Raw genomic sequence first — 23722 nt, 5'->3', positions numbered from 1 at the left:
AAGCTTAGCCAATTGTTGAAGTCAATCATTTTGTCCTTGAACTGTGGTATCATTCTGGGTGATGGCAGGATGCTAATTAGGGCTGGGGTCATACCTGCCTGGGCTACAAGATCGGACAGCTCCTCCATGTCCCTTTTCATGTAGTCCAGGGAGGTACGTCTAAGGTCATTCTCACCAATATGGACAATGACAGAGTCATATTTGTACTTGCTGTGGAGTGACTTGAGTGCGTGTGTTATGTGGCGGATTCTGTCACCCAACAGGCAGCTGACAGTAGCTTTCTCCTTGTTTAGCCTGGTGAGTGGAATATCAGTGTGCCTGACTATAGAGTCACCTAGGACTAGAGTGTTGGGTACATTGTTATGCCTTATGGGCTGTGGTTGAGTGGCATACTGAGTTTGTGGGCTATGTGTCATTTGGGTTGTGTTGGGGGGTGGAGGCTGCTTGTGTTTCTGCTTTGGAGGTCCCTGTTGCTTGGGCAGGTTTTTACTGAGAGCCTCCGCAAATATAGGTGTGTGTTTTGTGTTTCTATGTGTGTGTTTTGGTGGTGTAGGTTTTGAGGGACTATGTGCTGAGTGTGGTATAGTGCAAGTGTTTACGTCCTCCTCTTGACTGTCTAGTCCAGTCTTGGTTGAAGAGAGCTTTGCTTCCAGTTTGGCTATATAAGTGCATCTCTCACAGGTTGTAGTATTGGGTGGTAGGAGGAGAGGGTTGTCTGTGTACATGAGGCAATTGCTGCATTGCCCCAAGATGCCCAGATTCATCAGGTAAACAGGAGAAAACACTGGGATCTGACCCTTAGACATGCCTGGATAGGTGCTTATTTGTAAAGTACTAGAAACTGTTTTCATCTAGACAAGTGAGGAAAGTTGAGTGCTGTAGTAATTTATAGCTTATTTAGTGCTTACAACGAGTTCTGAACAGGTGCTGAGCTCAAAGAAACAGACTTGAGTGCTGAAACTACAAAAATGGCTAGTTCTAAGAAACAAAATTAAGCTAGAAGGCTTCCCTCCAGCACGGATAGGCTTGGGGGTTCAGAAGCCCACAAATAGTCCTGGACACAGCAAATCTTTACCAGACTAGACTACCCACAGGAAAGGCAGGAAACAAGCTAAGAATTTTTTTTAAGTGGAAAAAGAGAAAGGAGGAGCCAAAACTAAGTGGATTGGCCTTCTCAAGTGTTCTCACTGTATTAGGTAGAATGAGGTAATAACACTAGACTGGGAGAAACGAACTGCAGAAATGTTTCCCACAGCAGAAAAGCAGCAGTGAGCTTTTAAATGAAAGTTTTAAACAGATAAAGGAGCCTCTAGAAAAAATTTCTAACTGCAAACAAGTTTTCAGAATCAAACAACCCAAACAGATGCTTAATAAAAGTGGACAGTTTCCAGTTAATACCTCACACACAGTGAAACTAAAGTATACAGTAGACAAAGTGCTATAAATAACTCGAAAAAATAAGCAAAAAAAACAGGATTCTTAATGTTATATATTATAGATCCGAGTTTGCTCAGTGTCCTTCCTTCGATTAGCTCAGTGTGAAATGGCAGAAACACTCACAAACTTATCTTCTTAGGTAACAGAAAGTTGAAACCTGAGACAACTTTAAAAAAAGCTCAAAAGAACCAATGAGGTGCTTACTATAAGCTATAGTCCAGGTGTCCTCAGTCAGCCAATGACCTTAAACAATCCTCTCTCACTGAAATGCCTGATGGCTTTGGCTAGACCAAGATGTCCCTGAACATGTGTTCAGACACACAGCCTCCACAAACACTAGGCTCAAACACAAGCCTGAATATGGACAATTCTACCAATATCCACACTGCTTAGAAACAAACTGCAGAATTGTTTCTCACAGCAGAAAAGCAGCAGTGAGCCTTTAAATGAACGTTTTAAACAGATAAAAGAGCCTCTAGAGAAAGCTTTTAACTGCAAACAAGTTATCAGAATCAAACAACCCAAACAGATGCTTAATAAAAGTGGACAATTTCCAGTTAATACCTCACACGCAGTGAAACTAGCTAGAAAAGTATACAATAGACAAAGTTCTATAAATAACTCGAAAAAATAAGCAAAAAAAAACAGGATACTTAATGTTATATATTATAGATCCGAGTTTGCTCAGTGTCCTTCCTTCGATCAGCTCAGTGTGAAATGGCAGAAACACTGACAAACTTAACTTCTTGGGTAACAGAAAGTTGAAACCTGAGACAACTTTTAAAAAAAAGCTCAAAAGAACCAATAAGGTGCTTACTCTAAGCTGTAGTCCAGGTGACCTCAATCAGCCAATGACCTTAAACAATCCACTCTCACTGAAATGCCTGATGGTTTTGGCTAAACCAAGATGTCCTTGAACATGTGTTCGGACACACAGCCTCCACAAACACTAGGCCTAAACACAAGGCTGAATATGGGCGATGCTACAAATATCCACACTACTTAGAAACAAACTGGAGAAATGTTTCTCACAACAAAAAAGCAGCAGTGAGCCTTTAAATGAAAGTTTTAAACAGATAAAGGAGCCTCTAGAGAGTGGAAACTGACTCAGTTTTTGTGTGATCTGTCTCTCATACCTGTGGGTGCTGCATGCTTCTGAGTATTCTTTTTCATTTTCAGTGTAATTTTCTTCTTGGAACAATCCGACAAATGACAATATCTCCATGAAATAGCTTAACCATGACAGACGAATCTGTAAGTTGTCAGCTAAACCAGAACGTATGACATCGGGCGATGAATCTTGTAATTTAAATATCTTTTAAGGCAAATTTAAAAGGAAATTGTTGTTTTCAGTTGCCGATCATGATTGTGGTAGTGCAGCTTGGCTATTTCACAGATACTTTCTCATCAGTCTCCTTGCTTGGGCTAACAAAAAAAAACAGCAACAGAAAGAAAGTGCTTTACTGTGTATTTTGCTGTGGCAATATCAATATCTATGTCAACTGTCCCTGGTTTTGCAAAATGTCACTGACTTTGCTTGATATCTCACCATGTTCCTTATAAAATTTTTGATTTTCTGATAAATCACTGAGTATATGAGTTATTCAGTAATGCTTTACCTTAGAATTTCATGCTTCTTTTTGTTTAGAAAAGGTCTGTTGATGCAAAACCCCAGTTCATGTCAAAAATGCCTCATCTGTTTGTCCTGCCACAGACATCTTGCTTGAGCAGAGGAATTACTATATCAGGTCATTTAGTAACAGCATGTTTTCACTCCTACCATTCAGACTTCAATGCTAAACATTGCTTTGCAGTCTTTGTACAGAGTTTGACCACAAGTGCTATTGGTTTAATAATAATAATAATAATAATAATAATAATAATAATAATAATTAACTTTTGTGGAAGGTTGGGCATCGGGCTGGCAACTCGACACCGTAAAACTCTACTCCCAATCAAAAGCGGACAGGTGATCTGCTGTGGCGACCACTAGCCGGGAAAAGCCAAAAGGAGAAAAATTATTATTATTATTATTATTATTATTATTATTATCATGGCTTGCTGTTCTGTTGCACAACACTGTATGCCTAGAACAACAAGCATCAGTTATGTTGTCTGTACCCTAGAACACCAAGACTATATGGGGACTGTTGAAACTGCCCAGTGCAGCCACAGTGGACATTATTTGAACAAAATGGATTACCCAACTAAATGCTGCCCAGCTCAGCTAGTTCTTCCCCTAGCCAGATATAAGTGCTGAACTTGGCAGGTGGGGACAATACAGAGTATGTATAGCTGGTCAAAGATGCAGGTGTTTATCTGGTGAATGCCAAAAAAAGCAATTAGTAGAAAACGGAAATTAAAATCTAAACCAACTATTCTAGAAGTAGTGAGTATTATAACAGAGATAAAAGAACAGGAAGTTGGATCTTTAGAAAAGGATAGGAGTAAATACATAAAAATGGAAATTATGGGAACAATACAAGCAGAAAAATGTTTTGGAGGAGGAACAGTTTATGTAATGTTGCTTTGATTATATGACATATAACAATATATGTAATGCATAACATTTGTAAATGTGAACTTAATAATATGGTTTGATTACTTTTATAGAAACGTAAGTAAAAAAAAAAAAATCTTGCTTTTTTCACACTTTTCTGAGATTTAAAAAAAGTTCAGTTACAGGCTTGCTGTTCCTGAACTGTTTGTAAGTTTCTGTGAGGCCATTTTTGCTTGGGCTAAAGGAAAGTCTCTCTGTTGATCAGTGGCAGTGAAAAACATTGAGCAGCTTCCCTGCCCCCCGTATGAGCGGTTACTGACTTGAAACTGTAGTTTTATTGTCCGTTTTGGGTCAATTCCTGGCTCTTTCCAGCCCCTGCTATCAAGCACGCTTTAGCGTGATTTAGCGCAGAGTTGCCACTAGAGCAGCATCGGGCAGCGCTGGTTTAACAAGGTTAAACTTTTTCTGGCTCCATAGTCTGTTCTTCATTTTTTCCCTTAGAACTGCTCTACTAGTAATCTAAACAGTATATCCCTTAACTAAAAAGCGCAGCACTTGTTCCTAAAAAGCTTTTTTTTTTTTCCTCAAAAAAAAAAAAAAAAAAAAAAGCTCAGCACTTGTCTTAAAAGCATCTTCTTTTCAGGTTTAGCACTTCTGTATTATACAAAGTCCCTCACTAGCAAACCCCCCCCCCCCAGGAGTACCCACTTCCTTACTAAGTCCTCTCTTATTCAGTTACATCCCTAACTTCTTAATTTCTCTAGCATGTCGAAGGGCCAGATGCTGGTGTCCTCTCCTGTCCAGTTGGTGAATCTGGGAATATTGAGGCAATGTTACAATTGCCTCATGTACACAGACAACCCTCTCCTCCTCCCACATAACACAAATACATGCGAGAGATGCAGCTATTTAGCCAAACTGGAGGCTGAGCTCTCTCAACTCAGGACTGGCAAGACCAGACAGGAGGAGAAGGCAACTACACACACTACAAAACCAGTCTCACATAAAGCTATCACAACAATGAATCAAACACATAAACACACAAAGACATACTCGGAGGCTCTGAGCAAAAATTTACCTAAACAGCAGAGGCCTCCAAAGCAGACACACAAGCAACTGCCACCTCATGACACACCACAGGCAACACATAAACCACAAAATCAGTGTGCAAAGCAGTCACAGCCCTTAAGGCCAAATACAACACCAAACATACTTGTCATAGGTGACTCCATAGTCAGACACACTGACGTCCCACTCACCAGGCTGAACAAGGAGAGGGTCACAGTAAGCTGCCTATCGGGTGCTAGAATCCGCCACATAACACAAGCACTCGGGTCACTCCACAGCAAGTACAAATATGACACAGTCATTGTCCATGCTGGTGTGAACGACCTGAGACGTACCTCCCTGGACTACATGAAAAGAGACATAGAGGAGCTCTCTGATTATGTAGCCCAGGCAGTTATGACCCTGACCCTGAGCAGTATCCTTCCTTCACCAAGAATGATGCCACAACATAGAGACAAGATGATCAGCTTTAACAATTGGCTTAATTTCTGGTGTCAGTCAAAGGGGATCCAGTGTCTGTCTGCCTGGGATGACATGCTTTTTCAATAATAATTCTTTATTTTATTTTTTCCAAACAACTAATACAGTACTACCAACTACTTACAATACGTACATGAATGCTTCCAACAGTTACATAGAATCATTATACATACCTATACACTTCTAAAAAAAAAAATAATGAAGAAAAAAGAACTAGTAACCATATAAGACTTATCTCAATAAAATTCAACAGTTATTCAGTTTTTCCCAGCGAATAGTGGAATGGAACTTTAAGCTAATACAATGTTAAAGATTTCTTCCCATATTTTTGTATTGTTTACATTTTTCTTATGATCACTAATTAGAAATTTATGTGCTAGAATATGTTTGGTGGCTACTATCTTGAAATTTTGCCATGATGTCTGTAAAGGGTTCAACCAATTGGAAGCCATATATAACTTCATCAACAAAAATATTGACTAGTATAATTCTTTGGGTTCTTTCCAAGTTGGGTGGTGGAATATGTAAAATCGTAAATTCCCAGGAGAGTGTGGAATGTTGATATCCCATTTTTTGTAGTTGAAGTTTCAAGGAATTCCAGAGTTTGAAAATACATTTACAACTCCAAAACATATGTAGGAGGTCGGCTGTTTGATCTATACAATATGGGCATTTTGGTGAGTTCTTTGAGTTAAATTTATGTAAGTGAGGCAGCATACGCGAGATATGAAATATCATCAATTGGGTAAATAATAGCTTCTGAAGGGACACAGATTTTATGGTTAAGTGAATTGCTTTTAGTATTTTACTTTCTTCAATCGTCAACAATTTCTCTCCAGTATTTGGAAATTAATATTTGATTATTATATTTTATTTCTTTAATCAAACCATATGCTGCAGTTATATATTTACATTCCTGTGTAAGGGTTTGCCATAAGTTCAGACACATGTTTAAATCTTCTTCTTTAATTATGTCATTCCCTTTACTAAGGTAACTTATTGATAGGTCTTTTAATTGTCTTATTATAATTAGATACGATTTGGGGAGATTCAACTCTTCTAAAATATTGTGAATCGATACCTAAAAAGGATATAAATCAAGTAGGGTTAAATTAATTATAAGTGGGAATTTCTTAAGGTCTATCAGCTGGTTACCAATTTTCAGATTTGGATTTTTGTGAAATGGTTGAAGAATTATCATACTTTGCAAAAGGTTTAATGAGTTAAAGAGATTTTGTACTGAAACTATATATGTTTTGATATGTTCCAACACGAAGTACACTTTAAGAGTATTTTTGTTTAAAAAGGTAATGCCTTGCAGTTAATATCCAATTCCTTGACATGTTTATGATTAAGAACCAGCCATTTGGGAACCCATTTCGAGTTACACCCATCAAAGTTAATTATTCTTAAAAGTCTATTGGTGTTTATTATTAAATAATATGTTTCAAATTAGGTAGATCCAACCTCCCTATTTTTGGAGCCATCAATTTATCATACGATATCCTAACTTTTCTAGGTTCCCATAGAAATCTAGCTAGTTCTGTATGAAGCTGTTTGAAGAATTTTTTGGAGATTTGAACTTGTGATGCTCTAAAAATATATAGTAATCTAGGAAGTATATTCATTTTAATAATTGAAGTCTTCGCCATTATTGGTAATTTCAGATTATCCCATCTTTTCAAGTCAGATACTATCTGCTCCCAAATAACCTTAACATTATTGAGATAAAAATCTCTGTTGTCTGTTGAGAAAACCACTCCTAAGTATTTTATTTTTCTTCTGATTTTACCTGCCCTACTAATGGTAATAGTGAAAAGGTGTAGGTGTCTTTAATGGGAATATCTTAGTTTTTTAAATTTAATTTATAATTGGAAATTTTTGCAAATTCTTCTACTGCCTTTAATATTTTATTAGTATCCGAAACAGGTGTTGTGCAATAAATACTCAAATCATCTGCAAAAGCAGCCATTGTGATCTTCGTACCATAGATCCTTGGAGCATTATGATAGATATTTTGTTTAATGTGCAAAAATAGAGGTTCCAAATACAAATTGAATAACAAGGGAGATAAAGGACAGCCTTGACGTGTACCATTTTTAATTTGAATTCTTTTTGAAAGATTCCTGTTAATGACTAGATTTGTATAAGGATTGGTATATAATTTTTTTAAAGTTGAAGTGAATTCTTGCGGTATGTTAGGGATGACATGCTTGACAAGACACGCTGCTTCGCAAGGGATGGCTTGCACCTGTCACCCCTGGGATTCCGGATATTGGCTAAGGCTCTTGCCACCCCCATAGTGCATTTTTTAGGCAAGGCTCAAATTCTAAACCTACCACCCTAGAAAACAAAAATGGGAAGAAACTAAGGGTAATGCTGCTCAATGCCAGAAGTCTAAATCTCAAAATGCACGCACTCGAGACCCTTCTCAGTATGGAGAACATCGGTGTTTGTGCTGTGACTGAAACCTGGTTCACGGCTCCTGAGAGCACCCTGGCACTATCAGGTTTTACCTCATATCATGCGTTCCAGCCCCAAAACCCGGACCACACCACAAAAGGAGGGGGTGTATCCATATTCATCAAGGATACCCACACCTCCAGGTTGGTGGCAACGCACGAAGCATCGGAAACCATTCAGGTGCAATTAACCATAGGCAAAACTGCTCTACAATTTGTAGCATGCTACAGGCCACCCTCTCGAACTCAGGAACCCCACACAGCCTTCCTGAAGACACTGGAGGGTATAAATGTATCTCCAAACACCATTATATTGGGTGACTTCAACTACCCGAATATAGACTGGGAACATTACTCAAGCCCCAACTTTCTAGCCCAAAGGTTCCTGGAGTTCATAAATTCAAATGCCATGGAACAACTAGTCACCGTTCCCACAAGAGGAGAAAATATACTAGATCTTATCATCACAAACATGGGGACAAAATGCTCCACACCGGAAGTATATCCCTCATTGGTGAGATCAGATCATAAACTAATCTCACTGGAAATCCACATCCCGCCCCACCCCAAACAAAAAAGACCACAGTGAAGAACTTCTCTAAAGCAAACTTCACACTACTCAAGACTGGTGTGGAATCCTTCAAGGCCCCCGAGGCAGTGGAAACCACAACCCAAGCTGCGGAAGCCCTTACAAATGCCTTCTACGAACACCTCCAGGACTGCATGGATCAGGCAATCCCTAATAAAACCAAGACTCTTTCCACCAAGGGCAAACGTCCAGTCTGGTGGACCCCAGCCATAAACAAACTTTACAATAAGAGGAGAAAGCTGTTACATGACAGAGCAAAATCCATAAAAGAGAAGACACCCCTGATCATTATTAGTAAAAAAAATATGAGCACTCATAAAATCAACTAAGGCCAATTTTGAGAGAAAAATTGCCATGGATTCAAAGGACAATCATAAGGCCTTTTTCAGCTATGTTAGAAACCTGGGTGGAAACTCCCAGATATGCTCAGAATTAGTCCAAAATGATACAAAAATCACTGAACCCACAGACATTGCCAACATACTGGCAGACAGGTTCAGTGCAAACTTCACCCCCCTCCTCCCCCCAAAAGGTGAGATAACTATCCCAGCGGAGTGTAGCCTCCCAGACATCTCAAATGCGCAGGTGAAAGCTGCTCTCTCTAAAGCTAAAAACACAGCATCAATGGGACCGGATGGTGTCCCCGGCTGTGTGCTACACAAACTCAATGATGAACTAAACCCGCACATAAGGCATCTGTTTAATCTTAGCCTTACCACAGGATACATGCCCAATGAGTGGCGTACGGCAACTGTGGTCCCACTCCACAAAGGCGGTGCCTCTACAGACCCTGGTAATTACCGCCCCATAAGCTTAACAAGCCTGGTCTGCAAAGCTATGGAGAGGATCATAATGGAACTCATAAACAAAGACATAGGGGACTTGCAGACATTGGACCGACCCAGTTTGGCTTTGTCAAGGGCAGATCATGCCTTTTGAACTTGGTTGACTTCTTTGAAACAGTCACCAAGGCCATTGATGAGGGAAAGGCAGTCCATACAGCCTACCTTGACCTTGCAAAAGCTTTCGACACAATACCCCACTCGGGTATTACAGAGAAACTTACCAACTTAAATGTAAACCCATATGTCACAAGATGGGTTGCAGACTGGCTAAAGGAGAGAACCCACAGGGTTAGAGTTGCTGGCGCCATGTCAGACTCCAAGCCGGTCACAAGTGGTGTCCCACAGGGCTCAGTCCTTGGCCCCCTGTTGTTCGGCATCTACTTCTCAGAAGTACAGGCAAACATAGGAGGACTATGGCTGACAAAGTTTGCAGATGACTGCAAACTGGGCACCATAGTGGAAAGTACATCGGACACAGATATCCTTCAGAGGGGTCTCACGGAAACTGATAGCTGGTGCCAGAGCCATGGCCTGAAGTTTAATGCCAAAAAATGTATAGTCATACCCTTCGGGAAAAACAAGGTAACCCCAAGCTACCATATAGGTGGCAATCCACTAAGCACAGAAGAGGTTATCAGGGACCTGGGGACCCAGGTTGACAGTGGCCTTTCTTATGACACTCACATTGCTAAAGTGGTTAGAAAGACCTTCTACATTGCCCACCTGATCATGAAGGGATTCACATCCAGATCATGTGAGGTCATTGTTCCCCTGTACTCTTCACTTATCAGACCAATGATCGAGTATAATGCCCCATTCAGGATGTATCTCACCCGACACCTGCAGCAATTGGAGAGACCCCAAAAGTTCCTCACCAAAAGGATAAAGGGACTCCAAAATCTGTCATATGCTGCCAGACTGAAGAAACTCCAGCTCTATTCAGTCGCATACCGTCTGCTCAGAGGTGACCTGTGCCTGACATACAAGGCCATGTCCAACCCGGAATTAATGGACATGCTCCACCTCAAAAAATCCAAATCTACCAGATCCACTAGAGCAAGCGACCTAAACCTTAGCACAGATATAAATAGGACATGCTGGAGGGATACATTTGTCACCCAGAGACTCCCTATGCTGTGGAATAAAATCCCGGTCCATGTGAGGCAGAGCACCTCGCTGGCTACCGGTGGATGGGAGATCGTAGGTTTACCCCGGGAATCATCTCTGTGTCACTGCTGGACAGAGGCAAAACAAACTAATGGGCACAGTATTTTTTAACATAAGGGGTGGCGTAAGCCACAAAACTTTGGGCTAGGCTTATAAATGCCTTAGGGCAGATAGCCTAGTATAAACCTATGAACCTATGAACCTATGATTATGTCACAAGGAATCATTCAATAAAGGTGTTTAAAACATGGAACCATAGCTGCTTCAAATCACCATAAGTATACCCCATTGTCTACATACTGCTTCAGAAACGTTTTTGTTTCTCTGTTGCAGTATGCCCAGTGATATACTGGCTAATGCTATTATATCCTTTCTGTTTTGCCTTCCCTTATCCTCCTCCTATTGTCTGTCGTATCAGTCAGACATCCCCATTCGACAAAATTAAATAAATAAAAAGATACTACATTTCCTGATGCTGAAAGCTGAGTCTTTCATGGTTTTTATACTGATTCCTGTATAAGGTGGAATAGTATCACCTTTTTTTTAGCTTTTTCCTACTAGCTGACATTTAATTAACCATGTTTCTAGAGATGACGTATGAATCCCAGCAAGTCTCTTAAAGTTTAATGGGTTGCCAGATATATTTTCAATAAATGTGAGTTTCAAGGGAAGAGAAGTTTTCATGCCAAGTCTGTTTTCAACGTGAAACTGTTTTGTTTTGTTTAGCAAATTGCTGTCAGTCTTTTTGCTTTAAAATCTGAGAGAGAAATTTTTAATTAAATCTAAATTTTCGTGATCATTGCAAAAGTAGAGAAGAAAATAATATTTACACTGACAGGTTTGAACAGTGTTTTAAAGTAATTGAGGAGAATGGCCAAGTAATGGAATACTGATATGGCAGGGTGTCTCGGTCTGTTACCCTGCCTAGGGTCCCATTTGATAATGATCCAGCTCTGAGTGCATATGTGCGTGAATCTGGTTTCATGGAAAGGAAGTTATATGATTTAAAATGGAGTCTGTCTAAACAATATAAAGTTACATGTGAACTGTAAAAGGAGTCTGTCTAGAACAATTGCTTCTTAGTTGAATGTTCAAAGATGGAAGACATTGTTGTTTGTACATGGGATGGTGCTATTGTTTTTCATCTATATTTATTTATTTTATTTATTGACATTTGTTTACTAAGCCGTGGTGGTACAGCGGTAGCATTGTTACCTCACAGCAAGAGGTTCTCTTGTTCGATTCTTGGCTGAAGTGCCTTTAGTGTGGAGTCTGCATGTCCTCCCAGTGGTCGATTGGCCTCCGAAAGAAATGCGTGAATGGGCGTGCCTTCGCTGAAGGTTGGGCATCAGGCTGGCAACGCGGCACCATAAAAATCTACTGACAATCATTAGCGGACCGGAGTTCCACTGTGGCGACCCCTAACCGGGAAAAGCCGAAAAGACAAACAAACATTGATATTTGTTTACTGGAAAAGTCCACTGGGTCAAAAGCGCATTTTCAGTGGATACCCATGGAGAAAAGCTCCACAAAGTATTACAAAGAATACTATACTGCAGTGGTGGTCCTGCGGTAGCGTTGTCGCCTCACAGTTAGACGTTGCATGTTCGATTCTCAGTTAGAGCGTCTTCTGTGTGTCGACATGCGTGAATGGGCATTCCTTCATTGAAGGTTGTGTGTTAGGCCTGGCAAGCCAGCACGTAAAAATCTACTGCCAATCATTAGCGGACTGGAGTTCCGCTGTGGCGACCCCTAACCGGGAAAAGCCGAAAGAAAGAAAGAGACCAATTTAACATAAGTATAAATGAAGTTACATGTATAAAAGCAGAGATATGCAATTCAGAACAGTATAGAGTTTACATTATTAAAGATTTAGGATCACAATATACAGGCAAAGAAAGTTACATGTGTAAATAGCAGAGATATGCAACAGTACCATTTACAGTGTACATTAGTGCAAACATTTAAATAACTGTGTACAAGACAGAAGTTACAGATCCTGCTATTAGACATTTCACATACAAGAATTAATTAAGGAACAATTTTAAGGTGGCCTGTTAGTTTTGCATGGGCAGGAGGGGTTATTTAGGTAATGTGATTTTAGTGCTGATGTATAGTTTTTTTTATACAGTCAATTTGAGTTATGTGAGAGGGTAAGGAATTCCAAAGTTTAGCAATGATATGGGAGTACTGGCATTGTCCAGCTCTTTTGTTGGGTTTGCTTATGGTTAACAGCTGTTTGCATGAGGATCTTAGTGTTTGTGTAGGAGTATAAGTTTGTAGGATGGAGCTGAGTACTGGGCAGATGTTGGGTTTAAAAATTAGTCTGTGCGCTAAAGTTAGTTCGGTATAATAGAGATGGTGGGAAAACTCCAACCAATTCATTTCTGAAATAGTTTGGCAATGGTGTGAGTGGTTAGGCTTTCCAGAGGCAAATTTAGCTATTTTATAATAGCAGGATTGTCGTTTATTACTACGGGTTGAGTGAAGGTTAGTAAAGATGGCATTACCATATAGAAGGGAAGGGATGAGTAAGGTACTGGCAAGTTTTGTTTTGGTGTGGTTGTCTAGGCAGAGTTTGTGATAATAAAGTTTGCCTAATTTAAAGTGTGTTTTCTTTATTGCATTGAGAATATGTGGCTCAAAAGTGAGTTTGTCATCTATTGTCATGCCTAGCAATTTAGCTGTTTTCACTATTTCAATTTCTGTACTTTCTTTAGAAAAGATTTTGAAATCTATATCTGGTGGTTTAGTAGAGAATAGTAAACGTTTAGTTTTTTGGGGGCTTAACAGCAGCTGTGCATTATTTAGCCAAGATTTGATCGATGTGAAAGCATTTTGTGTAACTTAGTGTAAGGAGGTCTGAGAAATTATTGGAGGTAGATATTATTGTGAAATCATTGGCGTACTGGATGAGATTACCTAGTGGAGATGCTTTGTGAGGATCATTGATGAAGGTATTAAAGAGTAGTGTCCCTAGAATGGATCCTTGTGGGACTTCTATGTTGTTTGCTTGATAATCAGACTGTACATTATGCCAACTTACTGACTGTTCCCAGTTGAGAGATTTGGGGGAGCATCCTAATTTTGATAGTTGGTTTAGTAGTTTAGTATGTGATACTGTGTCGAAAACCTTAGATAGATCCAGCAAGATTACTGAAGTAGGGCGACCAGCATCCAAGGCTTTGTTGACAGTATCAGTGAATGACAGCAGGGCTCTAATAGTGCTATGCCCTGGATGGAACCCATGTTAGGTGGGGGCAAGAAGAGCGTTATCAGAAAGGTGTTTAAGTAATTGTGTCTGAACACATTGTTCTAAGATTTTTGATAATGGAGAAAGTATAGAGATAGGGGGATAGTTAGAGAGATCATGGGAATTTCCCCCTTTGTGTAACAGCGTAATAATAGATTTTTTCCACAACTGGGGGACATAGCATTCTGAGACAGAGAGATTTACAAGAATGCTAATTGGATATGCAATTGCATTTGCTGATAGTTGCAGATATTCTGGGGGAAGATTATCTGTGGAAAGAGAGCAGAGTTTGAGTTTGTTTAGGAGTTTGAGTATAAGAGAGGTGGGTACAGGCTGAATAGTAATGATGGAGTTAAGGGAGTTTTTGTAGAGTAGTCTGAGGAAGGGGGTCTGTTGTTACCAAGTAAGGAATTAATGGTATATTGGGGGTTTGAGTTTATGTTTGTTGATGAAACTGTTGTTAAAAGAAATAGGATCAATTGTGAAAAATGTGTCAGTCTGCAACACTACTACTGTGATGTTTTCCCATTAAAGCTACGTAGTGAATTATTACTTCAAAGAGTTATTTTTTGAATGCTTAACAATACAGCCCTCTAAATGTTGATTTGATCAGATTTTGTTTAATGCTAGATAGTAAAATGTTTACTGAATGTGGTTTGTTTCATTTTGCTCATTCTGTCACTGAATCTTTTAACGCATTTTTATATACTTTCTTTCTGTATTGGTTGTGTTAGGGTGTAGTTTATGCCTCTTTGTAGGTTTTATTTTAAATGTTCAGAGAGGGGGTGATAAATGAAAATAAGGAAAATAAAATTGCTTGTAATAAATATTGTTTCTGCACTAGGAACACTAGTTGTATAATATTGCACTATATATAAATAAATTCCACTTAAGAGAGATCTTGTAGTCAGTTGTCCAGGAACTTTTTGATGGATTTTAGTAAAGTTCCTTTTGCATTATGTTTATGAATGTGAATAAAGTGGTGTGCATGTGTGTGTGTGTGTGTGTGTGTGTGTGTGTGTGTGTGTGTGTGTGTGTGTGTGTGTGTGTGTGTGTGTGTGTGTGTGTTGTGGTTAGAGTTAGCAGTATGGACAAGTCGCAGTTGTCCAACAGTATATTTAAGTTGGTTTGGAAGGTACTGGTGCAGGAATGAAATTGAAGAGTCAGTGTCCAGCAATTGCCCAGGCAATAAGTGTTTAGAGTTCTTGTGTGTGTGTGTGTGTGTGTGTGTGTGTGTGTGTGTGTGTGTGTGTGTGTGTGTGTGTGTGTGTGTGTCTGTGTCTGTGTATTGTGGTTATAGTTAGCAGTATGGACAAGCCACAGTTGTCCAACAATATATTAAAGTTTGTCTGGGAGGTACCGGTGCAGGAAAGAAACTGAAGAGTCAGTGTCCAGCAATTGCCCAGGCAATGAGAAGTGTTTAAGGTGCATGCGTGCATGTGTGTGTGTGTGTGTGTGTGTGTGTGTGTGTGTGTGTGTGTGTGTGTGTGTGTGTGTGTGTGTGTGTGTGTGTGTGTGTGTGTGTGTGTGTGTGTGTGTGTGTGTGTGTGTGTGTGTGTGTGTGTGTGTGTGTGTGTGTGTCTCTGTACTGTGGTTAGAGTTAGCAGTATGGACAAGCCGCAGTTGTCCAACAATATATTAAAGTTTGTTTGGGAGGTACCGGTGCAGGAATAAAACTAAAGAGTCGGTGTCCAGCAATTGCCCAAGCAATGAGAAGTGTTTAAGGTGTGTGTGTGTGTATGTGTGTGTGTGTGTGTGTGTGTGTGTGTGTGTGTGTGTGTGTGTGTGTGTGTGTGTGTGTGTGTGTGTGTGTGTGTGCGCAGTTAGTGGAGGTAGCTCAGTCCTCTTCACCACAATAACATTAGTAACTTTTGTAAGACTTGTCTGGGTGTGTGGAAACTTGCTGTCAGTATGTGTTAGAAGGAGTATTCAGATGTTTCTTTTTTATAGGTTCATAGGTTCATACTAGGCTATCTGCCCTAGGGTATTTATAAGCCTAGCCAGAGTGTGTTTGGCTTTCGCCACCCATTTTAAATTAATTTTGCTATGCCCTTTTTCGAGGTTAGTATACTGTGCCTCTGTCTAACTGTGACACAGAAGTGATACCCGGGGTAAACCTACAATCTCCCATCCACTCATCAAGATTTCTCTTGAAGAGAGTCAATGAGGGACTCTGCCTAACCTGGACTGGGATTTTATTCCAGAGTGAAGGGAGCCTCTGGGTTATGAATCTGTCCCTCCAGCATGTCCTATTTATTTCAGTGCTGAGGTTCAAGTCTCTCGAGTGCGTATCTCGATGGGATTTGGATTTTCTGAGGTGCAGCATGTCCATTAATTCCGGGTTGGACATGGCTTTATACGTCAGGCACAGATCGCCTCTGAGCAGGTGGTATGCCACTGAGTAGAGCTGGAGTTTCTTTAACCAGGCAGCATATGGCATCTGTTTGAGCCCTATGATCCTCTTGGTGAGGTACTTTTGGGGTCTTTCCAGTTGCTGCAGGTATCTGGTAAGGTACATTCTGAAAGGAGCATTGTACTCAATTATGGGCATGATGAGGGATGAGTAAAGAGGCACGATGACCTCCCCTGATCTAGATGTGAATCCCTTCATGATTAGGTGGGCTATATAAAATGTTTTTCTAACCACTTTGGCCACGTGGTTGTCAAATGAGAGATTGCTATCAACTTGGGTCCCCAGGTCCCTAATTACTTCTTCTGTACTTAATGGATTACCACCTATGTGGTAATTTGTGGGCACTTTGTTTTTGCCAAAGGGGATGACTATACACTTTTTGGTGTTTAGCTTGAGGCCATGGCTCTGGCACCAGTTGTCTGTTTCTATGAGACCCTTTTGGAGGATGCTTGTGTCAGCTGGAGAGTTGATTATGGCGCCCAGTTTGCAGTCATCTGCAAACTTGGTCAGCCACAGTCCTTCCATGTTGGCCTGTACCTCCGAGAAATATATACTGAACAAGAGAGGTCCCAGGACTGAGCCTTGTGGGACGCCACTTGTAACTGGTTTGGAGTCTGACATGGCTCCAGCAATTCTAACCATGTGGGTTCTGTCCCTGAGCCAGTTTGCAACCCATCTAGTGACATAGGGGTTTATATTTAAGCTGGTGAGATTATCTATAATGCCCGAGTGGGGTATTGTATCGAAGGCTTTTGCGAGGTCCAGGTAGGCTGTGTGGACCACCTTCCCCTCGTCAATGGCCTTGGCGACTGTTTCAAAGAAATCAACCAGGTTTAAGAGGCAGGATCTGCCCTTAACAAAGCCGAACTGGGTAGGATCCAATGCCAGTAGGTCCCCAATATCTTTATTTATGAGGTCCATGATGATCTTTTCCATAGCTTTGCAGACTAAGCTAGTCAGGCTTATGGGGCGATAGTTTCCAGGATCCGTTGAGGCACCACCTTTGTGGAGAGGGACCACTGTTGCTGTACATCACTCTTTGGGTACATATCCTGTAGTAAGGCTAAGACTGAACAGTAGTTTTATGTTTGGGTTTAGCTCTTCTTGGAGTTCATGTAGGACACAGCCCGGGACACCGTCTGGTCCCATTGATGCTATGTTTTTTGCTTTGGAGAGGGCAGCTCTTACCTGAGCATCTGAGATGTCAGGGGGGCAGCACTCTGCTGGGATAAATTTTTGTCCTGTTGGTGGGGGGGGGGAGTTTATGCTGAACCTGTCAGCTAGGATGTTGGAAATGTCTGTGGGTTCAGTGTATTTTTTGTCATTTTGGACTAATTCTGAGCATATCTGAGAATTCCCACCCAGGTTCCTAACATAACTAAAGAAAGCCTTGTGATTATCCTTAGTGTCCTGTGCAATTTTTCTCTCGAAGCTGGCCTTAGACGATTTTATGAGTGCCCGTAGTTTTTGCTAATACTGATCAGAGATGCCTTCCCTTTTGGAATTTTGCTCTATCATGTAGTAGCTTCCTCCTTCTATTGTATAGTTTGTTTATGGCTGGGGTCCACCAGACAGGGCGTCTGCCTTTGGAGGATTGGGTCTTGGTTTTATTTGGGATTGCATGATCCATGCATTCCTGAAGGTGTACATAGAATGCGTTTATAAAGGATTCTGCGGTCTGGGCCGTATTTTCCACAGGCCCGGGGGCTTTGAAGGATTCCACCTAGGTTTTCAGGAGTGTGAAATTTGCTTTGGAGAAGTTTTTCACTGTGGTTTTCAGGGCAGGGGGTGTAGTCGGGATGTGAATATCCAGTGAGATTAGTTTATGGTCTGATCTTACCAGTGAGGGATACACTTCTGGTCTGGAGCATAGAGTCCCCATGTTGGTGATGATCAGGTCCAGTATCTTTTCCCCTCTTGTGGGAGTGGTAACAAGTTGTTCTATAGCATTTGAGTTTATAAATTCTAGGAACCTTTGGGCTAGGGTGTTGGAGCTAGAGTAATGTTCCCAGTCTATGTTTGGGTAGTTGAAGTCGCCCAATATAATGGTGTTTGGAGAGACCTTCATATTTTCCAGTGTTCTCAGGAAGGCCGAGTGGGATTCCTGGGTTTGGGAGGGTGGTCTGTAGCAGGCTATAAACTGGAAGGCAGTTTTACCCACTGTTAGTTACACATGGATAGTCTCTGATGCTTCGTGCTGTGCCACCAACCTGGAGGTGTGGATATCTTTGACGAATATTGATACTCCTCCTCCTTTTGTGGTACGGTCCAAGTTTTGGGGCCAAAAAGCATGGTATGAGGTATAACCTGGTAGTGCTGGGGTGCTCTCTGGAGCCTTGAACCAGGTTTCTGTTACTGCACAGATATTGATTTTCTCCATGCTAAGGAGAGTTTTGAGTGCGTGCATCTTGAGGTTTAGACTTCTGGCATTGAGTAGCATTACTCTTAGTTTCTTATCCCTTGTGATACCTATGGAGGTGGCTTTGTCTTTTGAGCCTTGCCTAAAAAAGGCACTATGGGGGTAGCAAGAGCCTTTGCCAATATCTGAAAGCTCAGGGGTGACAGGTGCAAGCCGTCCCTAGCGAAGCATCGTGGCTTGTCGAGCATGTCATCCCAGGCTGACAGGCATTGGATCTCCTTTAAATAACACCAATACTTAAGCCAATTGTTGAAATTGATCATCTTGTCTTCATATTGTGGCATCATTATTGGTGAGGGTAAGATGCTACTCAAGGTCAGGGTCATACCGGCCTGGGCTACATGCTCAGAGAGCTCCTCTATGTCTCTTTTCATGTAGTCCAGGGAGGTACGTCTCAGGTCATTCACACCAGCATGGACAATGACTGAGTCATATTTGTACTTGCCTTGGAGTGACCTGAGTGCTTGTGTTATGTGGCGGATCCTAGCGCCTGACAGGCAGCTCACCGTGACCTTCTCCTTGTTCAGCCTGTTGAGCGGGACGCCAGTGTGCCTGACGATAGAGTCACCTATTACAAGTGTATCAGGTGTGTTGTTTAGCCTTAAGGGCTGTGACTGTTCGGCACACTGGCTTTGTGAGCTATGTGTTGCACGTGTTTTCTTTTGGGTTAGCGGTTGCTTCCGGGTCTGCTTGGGAGGTCTCTGCTGCTTCGGCAGATTTTTATTTAGAGCCTCGAGTATGTTTTTGTGTGTTTATGTGTTTGGTTTGCTGTCGTGGTAGGTCTATGTGAGACTGGAATTGTAGTGAGTGTGGTTTCCTTCTCCTCCTGACTGGTTTCGCCAGTACTGAGTTGAGAGAGCTTAGCCTCCAGTATGGCTATATGGTTGCATCTCTCACATGTGTTGGAATTTGTTGGGAGGAGGAGAGGGTTGTCTGTGTACATGAGGCAGTTGTAACATTGCCTCAAGATTCCCAGATTCACCAGCTGGACCGGAGAGGAGATTGACAACTGACCTTTGGACATGCTAGAATAGTATTGGGAATTCCTTAATAATTGAAAAAAAAGGGCCGATGGGGAACGAGGTACTCAAGGGGAGTTTGTGAGGGTGTAGTGATTTTAATATTTTAGTGCTGACTTATATAATTGCTTTAGTGAGCAAGTGCCAGGTAACTTAAATGCAATGTGTTTCAGGTAACTTAAATGCAAAAATGACAAATAGTAACTTTCTTTCAAGTGAAACAAGGAAATAAGTACAGTAAGGAATGCAGATATCACTAGGGATCCACAGAAGCGCTGAAAAGCCACGTTTTAGGTGGAATTAGCATTTTAGGGAAATAAGCAAACAAACAAGCAGCATACAAATAAAGCTAGATTCAGCAGGCCTGGATCTAGTCTATGCTACAGCAAACAAGGTGTACCAATTTCAGTAAGAAACAGTTCAAATATGCAGGCAATATAAGCCTTTAACCAGAAATTCCCAGCTCAGAAGGTCAGAGTCCAGCCTCTCCTCCCACAAGAGTGCAGACCATGAACCTTCTTAATGTAAAATAGCTGGCCTGAAACCCAAGTGCTTAAACCAGAACTAATACACTTTTAGAACAACAGACACTGAGTGTTGATGAACTTTCCTTTTCTTGCATGACACTCTACATACAACTGCTCCATGGGAACCTTTGTCATGGCCGTACTGCATTTTAGAACTCAACACTGGTGGAACACCTTCTATATATACATAAGCAAACCCTCCTCCCATAAGAAACCTCAGTGGTTTCTCTCTCTCTCTCTCTCTCTCTCTCACTCTCACTCTCTCTCACTCTCTCTCACTCTCTTTTGGTGCTATCTGTAGCCCTAATAGGTGAGTGGATGATGATCAAAGCACAGTGCAGCAAATTTTTTTTGCAATAAGCGTCTTCTTCTCTCTCCTGACAATGTGACACAGTCTATCCAGTTCTGCTTATGAAATGTCAGTGAGCAAATCTGGATAGGTGGGTTACTAGACCTTTGATCCCCTTGTCACAGCAATGACACCTCAGCACATGTTACAGTTATCATTTATGATGTACAATGTGCACTTGATTTAGGATAGTGACAGCTAACAAAGTCAGATTAGTTATTTTTTGTCCTCCTAACCCAGTACTGACAATCATAGTTTAGTACTACACAGACACTGAAATGTGATGTGGCTGTATGCCTCTATAGCCCCCTACTCTCCTACTGTTATAGGTTTGTTAGGTTGAGCTGTCAAGTTAATGATCTAGTGACCTTTAAAAACATAGTACAATTACCCAGACCCTGTGCTGATTGTTCCCACTTCCTATATACCTATCAAGATGATTTTTGATGGAAGTTGATGACTTATGTTTTCTGATTGTAAGAAGAATCCTAGGAGATAATAGTTAAAGTAAATGTTACTTTTTCGGTTAATATTATTCATCTTTAGTATTAGGTGCCTGAATTTTATGTTTGCTCCCAGCAATGAAGGTCAGTCATGGATTCAGATTTACAATTTTAATTCCAGACATAGATTTGCACACAGTACTGTACCAGACAATGCATTATAGATCAGGTAGAGACTATATGCAACTAACCATTAAAAAAACAGAATGTATTAACAGTTCCAGAAGCCTTTCTGAATTGTTCTTCCAGCTCTATGATTCTCCTAGCAAGGAATTGCATGTTTTGTCAAGTCTTTTAATATAGCTTGTCTAAAAGCTATAAAGCAGAGTGTTGCATTAAATAATGTGTTGGACTGGCAAGGTATAAAGTGGTACATTGATATTCCTGGAGTGACCAGACATGCCATTTAGAATTTGATTTGTTATAGAACAGGCTTTTCTGGCTCTGTATTCCCTTTAGAGGTGAGTTATGGTCTATGCTTGTCTGACTCTGTCAGTACATGCTGGTCAGCTTATATGGCTGTCTTCCATTGCCTTTGGATATTTAATGATGATATTTTATTTTGCAGTCATAATTTACTTTATTTTTTACCATGTCTCATGTTGCTTCACTTAGCAGCATTAACACTGGTGTCATTACTGTTGAACTAAATATGCATTTTTGTACACCATCGTAGAAAACATTTACATATTTTCTTGAAGTAATTATGTTATATGTATGTGTGATTGAAGTAACTATGCTAATCAGTCCATCATTATTATCACATTTGATTCTCTACAGCCCACTTCCCGTGGCAACAATATAATACTCATCTGGGTTACTACCAGGGGCGGCATGCAGCCTCCACACTAGAAGCTCCCTGAAGAACTTCCATTGTGGGGAGCTCTGCCTGTCCCCGTCTCACCTGGGCAGGAGCTCTCTGAGCCTCACAGTCATCCGCCAGACGCTTCCTTCAGGACTTCATCATGGGGAGCTCCGCTTGTCCCCTCCCACTAGGGGTGGCTTGCAGCCCCCCCACCATAGACTCCCTTAAGGCTTCCACCTGGGGGCACAATCCAAACCCTCTCACCCAGGCAGGACCGCTCCCTGCCTGGCCACTTTCCGCTTCTCTCCCCCTTCTGGACTTCCATCAGGATGGACACCCTCCGGGCTTCCACTTCTACCCGGGCAGGAGGGCTTTTTTCTTGGGTTACATATCTCCTGGAGGCTGCCAAACCATGCCGTGTCACCCGTACCTTCAGACCCTCTCAGAGAAGCCTCCTTCCAATCCTGGCCAGTGCTGGGGAACTCCCCTCAGCCACCAGGTGGCAGGTCCACCCTCATCGGGACTTCCGAGTCCCCCCTCCTTTCTGGTCCAAAGCCCCACGGTCCCCGTCTTCCCCATATCCCCTGCAGATTGCCAAGCTGTGCTGTGTCCTGGTGCCCTTGGATTCTCTCAGGGGAACCTCCCTCTGATCCCGGCCACCCTCGTGGAACTCCCGTCAGCCATTGAGGGGCAGGTTTGCTCTCATTGGGACTTCTGTGCCCCCCTCCTTTCTGGTCCAGAGCCATTCTGGGGACTTTGTGACATTTCAGGTATGCAGTCGGGTACTGAGCAAGGTTGAACATCTTCCCCTTGCCCAGCAGGTGCTCTCTGGGCCCCACAGACTCCCACCGGTCACTCTCTTGAGGACTTCATTTGCAGGGGGTCCGCCTGCTCCCTTTCACCTGGGCAGGAGCTCTCCTCACCCTGCAGACTCCCACCAGTTGCTCCCTTTAGGACTTCCACTGTGGGGTCTCCACCTGCCCCCCACTTATCCGGGCAGGAGTTGTCCTGGCCCCACAGCCTTCTGCCAGTAGCTCCCTTAAGGACTTCCACCTGGAGGGGGGGATGATCCGGACCCTCTCACCTGGGCAGGACTTCCTCCCCATCCATTTTACACCTCTCACCCCCTCCCAGACTTCTGTCCCAGAGGGGGCTGTGGTCTGGACCCCAGTCACACATGCAGGAGCTCTCCCAGCCCAGCCATTTTCTGCCCCTCTCTCCCTTCCAGACTTCCATGAGGAGGGACCCCCTCTGGGTTTTCACTTCTACCAAGGCAGGAGAGCTCTTTTCCCAGGTTAGTTATCTCCTGAAGGCTGCCAAATTGTTCTGTGTCAACTGTGCTCTCTGAGCCTCTCAGGGGAGCTTCCCTCCAATCCTTCTCAGCCTCGTGAAACTCTGCAGGGCCACAAGGTCTCAGTTAGTCCCTCATCCAGACTTCTGTGATGCCAGTTCTGCCCTTTGCCCTCCACATAGGGCTTTCAAACTTGCACAGGAGATGGCCCAGTGTTCTGGAGTCTCTGCCCATTTTGCCACCTTTGTCTGGCTCTATCCCCCATGTTGCAAGGTGCTGATGAACATGTTTCACTTCAAACCTCCTGTCATGTGGTCCCTTGCCCCCTGAGTGGTGCCATTTGAAGGGGGGCATTCCCACGGTGCCAGGTGGAAGACCAGAGGCCAAGCAACTGCCCATGGATGGCCCTGGGAGAGAGATGCCATGGTGGCCTTATCTCCACACCACTGGAGGCCAGAGGATGGGATCGCAGACCTGCCTTTCCAGGGTGGCCCTCGGCCCGCCTGCACTGTCAGCCAACTCCTCCGGCCAGCCCCGGGTGTGAGACAACACGGTGGCCTTATCTCTGCACCCCTGGAGGCCAGGAGGATGGGAT

The 23722-nt window shown here is 42.3% G+C and overlaps 1 protein-coding gene across 6 annotated transcripts in view; it reads right to left on the bottom strand.

The window, feature by feature from the left end:
• The window catches only part of LOC122798227 (probable 2-ketogluconate reductase), a 609788-nt gene that overhangs the window by 397467 nt on the left and 188599 nt on the right, over positions 1-23722 (bottom strand). For 2 of the 6 annotated variants that reach the window (XM_044067004.1, XM_044067003.1), the window contains exon 2: positions 2574-2862. The exons of the other annotated variants lie outside the window; for them this stretch is intronic. In XM_044067004.1, the coding sequence (XP_043922939.1) occupies positions 2574-2588 (15 nt within the window). In that variant the 5' untranslated portion in view covers positions 2589-2862. The remainder of the gene's footprint in view (positions 1-2573; positions 2863-23722) is intronic. 6 annotated transcript variants of the gene reach the window in all.

Source organism: Protopterus annectens, chromosome 3.part1 (genome assembly GCF_019279795.1).
Source record: "Protopterus annectens isolate FY-2018-M chromosome 3.part1, PAN1.0, whole genome shotgun sequence".
In the NCBI taxonomy this organism is placed as follows: domain Eukaryota; kingdom Metazoa; phylum Chordata; order Ceratodontiformes; family Protopteridae; genus Protopterus; species Protopterus annectens.
Note: the sequence above shows the minus strand (reverse complement) of the source record. Positions and strands in the feature narration are given on the sequence as shown.